Raw genomic sequence first — 8,999 nt, 5'->3', positions numbered from 1 at the left:
ATCTTGGGAGACCCTGTGAAAGTGTGCCTAGTCTGTGCAATGCTGTACCCTACGCTAATACTCAACTAGTGAATGGTAGCGTTCAAAACATTCACCAATGCAAAGACCAGGATTGTCAGGACAGGAGGGACAATAATAGCGGGTGTCACGCCTATATCCGCGCTTGCTGCAGACACGACATCTTTTTTGGGGGGTTCGCTGGGTAGGGGTACTCGGGAGGACATAAAAATGCCTCTCATGCAGCCGACTGCATTTGGTTGGGGATGTGAATGGGGGAAGTACGGGCGCTGCAGAAGCGGTGGGTTCCCAATTAGGATTGGCGAATGCAGCAGGAAGGGCACTATGGGCACGACGGGCCTGTGTTTGTCTTTTTGGTGGCAGCGGGACACTACTTGTGCTTGCCACCTCACCAGCTTGAACTGCACTTATGGGACTCGCCACGTCACCACGTGTTACTGTAGTGCTGGTTTGACTACGACCGGGGTGTACTAGGCCGCTGGCGCTTGCCAGTTCACCAAAACACTACCAAAAAACTGTTAGCGATCGCAGGGATCAGGCCTGACTCTGCGAACGCTGCAGTTATGCGTTTAGTGTTTTGTAAGTGACAGTGATCGATCGATACTGCACTTGGGTGGGCTGGGCTGGGCCGGGCGGAGGGGCAAAACGCAGGTGCTAGCAGGTATCTGGGCTGATCCCGCTAACACTGCGTTTTTGGGAACCCTAAACTGCTGGTGACGCTAGTATAGATCTAATCGGATCAGATATTGATGCGATCAGATACTATACCACTAAGGGAGGTGTACAGTGCGTGCGTGGGTGTTAGCGGTACTGGCGCTAATCTGACGCTGCCTGGGGCTGGTGCTTGCCAGTTCACCAAAACGCTACAAAAAAAACTGTTAGCGATCGCAGGGATCAGGCCTGACTCTGCGAACGCTGCAGTTATGCGTTTAGTGTTTTGTAAGTGTCAGTGATCGATCGATACTGCACTTGGGTGGGCTGGGCCGGGCGGAGGGGCAAAACGCAGGTGCTAGCAGGTATCTGGGCTGATTCCGCTAACACTGCGTTTTTGGGAACCCTAAACTGCTGGGGACGCTAGTATAGATCTGATCGGATCAGATATTGATGCGATCAGATACTATACCACTAAGGGAGGTGTACGGTGCGTGCGTGGGTGTTAGCGGTACTGGCGCTAACCTGACGCTGCCTGGGGCTGGTGCTTGCCAGTTCACCAAAATGCTACCAAAAAAACTGTTAGCGATCGCAGGGATCAGGCCTGACTCTGCGAACGCTGCAGTTATGCGTTTAGTGCCTTGTAAGTGACAGTGATCGATCGATACTGCACTTGGGTGGGCTGGGCGGAGGGACAAAACGCAGGTACTAGCAGGTATCTGGGCTGATCCCGCTAACACTGCGTTTTTGGGAACCCTAAACTGCTGGGGACGCTAGTATAGATCTGATCGGATCAGATATTGATCCGTACAGATACTATACCACTAAGGGAGGCGCATGCTGCGTGTGTGGGTGTTAGCGGTACTGGCGCTAATTTGACGCTGCCTGGGGCGACGCATATCACCGCCGGGCGATCGGGGGGCTAAACCTTTATTCGGTAATAAACGGCGGGTGCCCTGACACTATAAAAAATAAACAAACTAACCAGCGTCACCCGTATCGGTTATACGGTGATCAGTGGTGAAAGGGTTAACTAGGGGGCAATCAAGGGGTTAAAACATTTATTAGATAGTATATGGGGGTCCCTGACGCTATAAAACGCTGACGGCGAACCTAAATATTTACCTCACTAACTAGCGTCACCAGTGACACTAATACAGCGATCAGAAAAATGATCGCTTAGCGACACTGGTGACAGGGGGTGATCAAGGGGTTAAAACTTTATTAGGGGGGGTTAGGGGGGTACCCTAGACCTAAAGGGGGGTAATATACACTGTCCCAACACTGTCACTGTCACAAACTGACACCATGCAGTAATCAGAAAAAAAAAAAAAAAAAAAACTGCTGGTGTCAGTTTGTGACAGGGGGGGGGGGGGGGTGATTGGGGGGGGATCGGGGGGCGATCGGGGGGGGGATCGGGGTGATTTGTGTGCCTGGCATGTTCTACTGTGTGTGTAGTGTTTGGTGCACTCACATACTTGTCGTCTCTCCTCGGGCCGGAACGGAAAATACCGACCCGAGGGGAGATGACATCACTTCCTTTGCTGCTGTTTAGCATACAGCAGCAAAGGAGTGTTTTCATTGGCCGGCGGCGATCGCGAGGGGGGGGCCACGAACGGATGGTCTCCCCCTCATCACCGATCGCCGCTGGACATAGGACGACCGCCTCGGGCACCGGGGGGGGTCCGATCGGACCCCCCACCCGCGGAAGGCAAATCACGTACCCTGTACGTGATTTTGCCTGTCCGTGCCACTTTGCCGACGTACATCGGCGTGAGGCGGTCGTCAAGTGGTTAAGTACTGGTGTATGGGACTGAGTTATTAGGAGGGATTCATACACCGTGATAGTTGGAGATAAATGATCACATAAGATACAAAGATATATATTTAGAGATTTATTTCTTTATTTGAGCTTTTTGTTACATTTTCACAGTTGATATTTTTTCTCATTGTTCATGGTTTGATTTTATACAGAGAGGATTGCACTTGAGTTTTCTGCTTGTATATCTGACGTACTAAAACTTTTGACATGGTCATATACTGATCAGCAGTGTCTCCAGCCATGTACAGCGTCAGTTTTCCAAATCAATGCTTCACTGTGGTTTAGAAGCCAACAGCAGGAGGTTTTGTAGCCAAACTTCAACCTCGGTTTCAGTGGAGGAAGTCTCCATGATCTGAAGGAACCTAAAAGAGGATTCATGTACAGTATAGTCTGAGAACATTCCAAAACACTAAATAGTGCAAAAACTCCACTCAAAACATTTTTTTAGGTGGCTTTCAGTGGGGTTAAAGGCTTAGTCAAACCTTTTGGACCATGGTTATATTAAATTCATATTTAGGGTGTAACACATAAGTGTGCACAGCATATTTCATTAGGGTATGCACCCCAAAGCTTCAATACACGTGGGTGTGTCATTTTATAAATTTATATATATATATATATATATATATATATATATATATATATATATATATATATATATATATATATGACACACACATACACATACATACATTGGTCAGCATAAATGAGTTCACCCCTTTTAAAAAATAGGATTTTAATCAAAATCTCAGTGAACACAAGAACAATTTCCAAAATTTTTACAAAACTGAGTTTGATAGAACATTTGTTTTAGCTCCTTACATGAAAGTAAAGTTAATAATATAACTTAGATTACAAAATCTTCATTTTTACTCAAATTAGTTGATGCAAACATGAACACACCCCACAACAGAAATGACTCCATCTAGTACAGTGTTGCCAACCGCCCGTTAATTTACGGGCAGCCCGTAAATTTTAGCCCATTTTCGGGCTGCCCGTTAAAGCCCGTTACAGGCAGCGGTGCCCATAAAAATGATGGCCGCAGGCCGACCATGCAACTGTGCATGCGCCGTTCCGAAGCCCTCCGAGCTTGAGAAAGCTCGTACACGCTCGGCCAGGCGGCGCATGCGCAGTAATGTAATGGTGCATTTTCGGCGTAGCTGAGCTGAGGAGGAGAGGAGAGGACAGGACAGGATAGGACAGGATAGTGAGAGTGAGCGAGAGAGAGAGAGAGAGAATGAGAATGATACAAAGATGGCAGAGGACTGGAGGAGGACTGTCTGGGGGTGAAGCTGTGAAGGGGGCAGAGGAGGACACTGATGTGCCTTGCCCTGTGGAGAGGTGAAAGGGGCATAGGAGGAGGAGGACACTGTTGCAGCCTTTGAACTGGAGGGGCACAGAAGGATACTGAAGGGGGACAGAGGAGGAACCTACCATGTCCGCAGCCTCTGTCCCCCACCTCCTGTACCATGTCCGCAGCCTCTGTCCTCCACCTCCTGTACCATGTACGCAGCCTGTATCACTTTTGAGTGATAAGTAAAGAATTGCTGATCTTCTTGTAGCCTTCACCTTTCGTGTGTAAAGAAATTATTTTCTTTCTCTGGCCTTGTGACATTTCTCTTCCATGTGGTTTCATTGCTGACAGCATGAAATGGGAGGGGTCTTCTTTGTTAAGTACTGCCCTTTTATATTCAACTGTCTGCTAGACATCTGTTTAATGAATAATTGAATTCACCTGTAGTTGAATTCTTGTTAGTTTGGATTTTGTTGTCTAAAATATAGCTTTGCTCCTAAGACTTTCATTGGGGTGTATTCATTTTTGCAACATGGTCTTGAATAAATCGGTTAGGGAAAATACTTTTTTGTGTGTACAAATTAACAAATCTTGGTTTCAATCAATGGCCAACATTTGTGGGAGTCTTTTGTTGTATAGTCAAACAAGATATTTGGGGGGCACACCCTAAAAGATGCATTAAAGATGGTGCAGCCATAAGACCATACAACAGAACAAAATATTACAGCGCACACATGAAAAAAAGACATTTACCTCCGGCAAACACCTAGACATTTTCAAAAAACATTATCAAAAAATATGGGGATTTGGTCACACCATATTGTTATATAGTGCTTAAGCCCACTTACTGCGACAAAGTACCCCATGATTAGTGGGTCCTACACTATCCATAGACTGGGAGGTCCTGCTTCTCTGAACCATGGGAGCCATACACTCCTCTATATGGGAGAACTAAAGGTCTCCACCTATGACACAGGTGGACACTAATGAGAGGCACTGATGAGGGAGTGGTGTGCTCCTGCCCAAAAGGATTTGGTCAGAATCCATACAATAGACAAACAAGATATTTGGGGGGCACACTCTAAAAGATGCATTAAAGAGACCTTTAGTTTTCCCATATAGAGGAGTGTATGGCTCCCATGGTTCAGAGAAGCAGGATCTCCCAGTCTATGGATAGCGTAGGACCCACAAACCATGGGGTACTTTGTCCCAGTAAGTGGGCTTAAGCACCATATAGCAATATAGTGTGACCAAATCCCCATATTTTTTGATAATGCTTTTTGAAAATGTCTAGGTGTTTTAAATAGCCTTGCAGGGGGTAAATGTCTTTTTTGCATGTGTGCTCTGTAATATTTTCTTCTTTTGTTGTATAGTGTCCCACAGAAAATGTTGCTTCTGAAAGGAAAGTAAAGGTTTTCTGACAAATCTGTTGGGGTGTACTCATTTATGCTGAGCACTGTGTATATATATATATATATATATATATATATATATATACACACACACACACACACACACTCTCTTATAATAATGATTGGCGAATATTTTTTATTTGCTAGTAATGCTACTGTATCGCTTTCCCCCCACAGGAGCCACTGGCGATCCTGACATGACTCTCTTAATAGCTCTCTCCCCACTGACACACTTGGCCATAGACCAAAAGCAGTTTACACTTTTGTCAAGTTACCACTCTATAATAATACATAGGAATTAGGCCACAATACATTTGGTGGTAAATTAATTAAATGTATTATGGTAAAATGAAATTAAACAAGGCATAAATCAATGAACAAATGATTATATGCACATCTAGCTTTAAAAAGGCTATAGAAAAGTTACATTGATCTATACCTGGTGCAATTAGAGTCTCTGTAATGGCATCAACTCAGAAGAATAACAGGATCCACGTACAACCTCAACAGCAGGTGTGAATATGCGTTCCTAATGTATGGGGTATACCTTAAAAAGGTAGCTGAAAGTACCTGGTGCCTAATAGTTAATGTTGGCTGGCTTTCGGTGGGGCACTTTCCCTTTAGGAATCTTAGTGATGTACAGTATATAGATGAGCAGTTGTGTAAAATCAGTCTCTATGGTGTTGACTATGCGTGTGGCAAGAGGTTGAGATGTGTAGTTCATCTCGCCACTCCTGGCAGGCAACTAATCCGGTCCTAATGGCTTGGCGGACAGCATGCTCTGGAATTCTCAGGCCACACAATCTATTCCTGACTGGCTCACCCAGGCAGTAGGCCCACATGGCAACAGGTCCCTTTGGGTTCCAGTGCAGGTGAATAGCACTAAGTGACTTAGTCCCATGGTCCCTGCTCCTGATATGGCACAGATACCCAGCGTTGGGTCTGCACTGCTCCAGGTTCTCACAAACACAAAAGGTCCACAGCAGCTCAGACTCTCAAACTTCTGCTGTGTATGGATGCAGACGGCCCAGGTAGCAGGTCGTCACTCACTGGCGCCAACCTTAGGCTCCATTCACACTTTGTGATTTGGAATTGTGGGCAGAATTGCCACGCATGGCAATAACAGCACAACAACAAAATGGTTGCCACTATCACACGGCAAACTGCTCCTTTAAGAATCTAGTGAAGCTTGTCACCTGAAAAAGGAGCAGGAGCTTTTTTTCAGCAAAGAAATGTACATAGGGCAGCCTATTCAAGTGAATAGGCTGCCCTATGTGACACATAGAATTGCATCAAAATTGTGTAATGGGAACTCTCATTCCCGCTATGTGATAATGGGGCCTTGGACTGCCTCTAATATCTCATGGAATCCCTGCAAAAAGTTCTGTCTTCCTTCCTCCTTGTGACCATTACATTCTGTAGCTCCATTAATTTTCATTGAACTCCTGCCCCCCCGGACGACATTTCCCCTAATCCTTTGTGGTACTTCATCTAGGAGGGAGGGGGAGGGAGGGGGAGAGAGGAGTGCTGTGCTCTGGTCTCTCCTGCTGCCAGGAGAGAGATGGGAAGAGGGGAAAGACATGCATTCTGCCCTCTGTGTCTTCTATATGCTCGGTAGGAGCAGGAGAGAGCAGGCACCGGAGCTCAGCCTTCTTTCCAACAACACGGCCATGGGAAGGAGGGGTGGGTGGACACACAACTCACCCGTCACTATCAAAAACAGCTGCCCTGTAAAGCAGCGGCTCCAGCGACAGGGGGGTGGAAGGAATCTGCAAAATTGATGGGGCGAATGGCACCCGGCTCGGCTACACTAGTCCTCACAGGGTGATTAAGGTGTGCCCAGGCACATCCAGCACACCCTGTGTGCAAGCCTATGGTGTAACATGAATCATTGATTCATACTTCATCCCTAAAACCCACATCACCATCTTCCTGTGAAGTCCTGTTTTTTTATAATTTAGGGGACTTTGTGTGGCTGATAAGGCCATACAGCTGTCGCTCCTGAACAAGGCCCCATCAGTTTAAAAGGGGGGTCCAGGCACCTCCAGAGTAGGAGAACAGGCTGTACTGCCCTATCGCTGACACTGATCCTCTTGAGGCTCCCCCCAGTAGTGCTCCCGGCTTCTCCTCTTCTCCCTCCGGCTGCATTGCAGGGGAATCAGTTCTAGTAATTGTGCCTCCCCCCCTCCACTGCTCTGATCACCCCGACCTCCCTGTTGTCCGGGCCCCTTTTAAGCCCCCCATGTCACCTGCTGTCACCAGACCCCCCTGTGTGCCCTTTCCCACGCAGTGATTCTGGCTGCCCTTCTCTCCTTCCTTTCTGACAGCAGCTGCTGAGGGCACACAAGGGAGTAATTTCAGGATGGAGAGTGAGCAGGGGGGGGGGGGGTTGGTAAGTATGCCTGTCAGGTAGGCTTTATGGGGGCCCCATGATTTCTAACAGCAGCGCCATGGCTGTTCCCCACAGCTGCATCATCAAAGTCCAGAAAGGATGAATGGAAATGACTACTTCTGTCTACCACCAGGGCAGAGGGACATAGTGGAGCGCGCCACCAGTAATTGCAATTCTATTGTACCCTTGCTGCACTTCCTCCAGTTCCATAGCAGAAGGTACAGACCAGCCCTAAGTTTGTACAGAGGTATGAACCGTTTTTAAAAATAATACAGTAAATCCTTATTTGAGAGTAACTTGGTTTGAGAGCGTTTTACAAGACAAGCAACATTTTTAAATAAATTTTGACTTGATATACAAGCGATGTCTTGATATACAAGTAGTGTCATGTCACAACTGAGTATAAAAGAGAAGAGAGGTGTCTCTAAGGCTTAATGGTGTCCTTTTATGAAAGTGCGGTAAAATACCGCTTTTCAGTTCTCAGGCATTCTCAGAGGAGATCGCTCTTCTCTGAGTGCCTGTTTATGAAAGTGTGTAGATCGCTTCTCATGTTGAGTTGAGGAGCGATCTACAAATGCCGGGAACTCCTGAGAATGGCTCCTCTCACTATAATCTCGTGTGATGTAGCGAGATTACAGTATGAGGAACCATAAAATACAAAAGTTTAACACAAATCAGCACACATTATTCCCCAACATATTAATAAAATAATAAAGATAAATTCCCCCTATACAATATACATTAACCTAATTATAAAAAAAACATTGTTTTTATCAATATTTAAAGATCATACATGTCCCTATTTAAATGTGAATGGTGTATAGTAAATGAATGTAATGCACATATGTAATGCAGCTATACACCATTCATATAAATGCAAAATACATTTATAATCATTAAAAAAATAATTTTAATAAAGTATACATGTATAAATATTTATTAATAAATTAAAATAAAATATATTTCATTATAGATAAACATAAAAATTGATAAACTGGTGCGATGCGAGAACACTGCGAATCCACTGCGGGTTCCCGCATCGCACCGACTCACATGTCAGTTCACACTGCCATATACGAATCGCTGGGGAGTGTCAATACATTGTTAACGACACCCCCAGATCAGCTTGCATATCGCACTGTGAACTGACAGTTCGGACATGAATCGGATTGCACAGGGGTGAACACACATACGATCCGATTCTGGTCTGAACAGAAAAAAGGGTCCTGTGCGTGTTTGCACCGAATGCGGTGCAATATCAGCCATACTATCTGTACAGCTGATATCGCACCGCACAGACATCGCATGTAATGTGAATGGCAGTGTGCTGCGAATAACATGCGATGTCTGTGCGATGTCCGGCATCGCACAAGTGTGAACTGGGCCTAAAAGTTAACAACACCCCCAAAT

At 45.8% G+C, this 8,999-nt stretch overlaps 1 protein-coding gene across 1 annotated transcript in view; it reads right to left on the bottom strand.

Moving 5' to 3' along the window:
• Nucleotides 1-2,551: 2,551 nt before the first annotated feature.
• The window catches only part of LOC141147606 (uncharacterized), a 67,160-nt gene continuing 60,712 nt past the window's right edge, over nucleotides 2,552-8,999 (bottom strand). The window contains exon 8 of the mRNA XM_073634838.1: nucleotides 2,552-2,853. Within this exon, the coding sequence (XP_073490939.1) occupies nucleotides 2,763-2,853 (91 nt within the window). The 3' untranslated portion in view covers nucleotides 2,552-2,762. The remainder of the gene's footprint in view (nucleotides 2,854-8,999) is intronic.

The sequence above is a fragment of the Aquarana catesbeiana genome, linkage group LG06 (assembly GCF_042186555.1).
Source record: "Aquarana catesbeiana isolate 2022-GZ linkage group LG06, ASM4218655v1, whole genome shotgun sequence".
NCBI lineage: Eukaryota > Metazoa > Chordata > Amphibia > Anura > Ranidae > Aquarana > Aquarana catesbeiana.
Note: the sequence above shows the minus strand (reverse complement) of the source record. Positions and strands in the feature narration are given on the sequence as shown.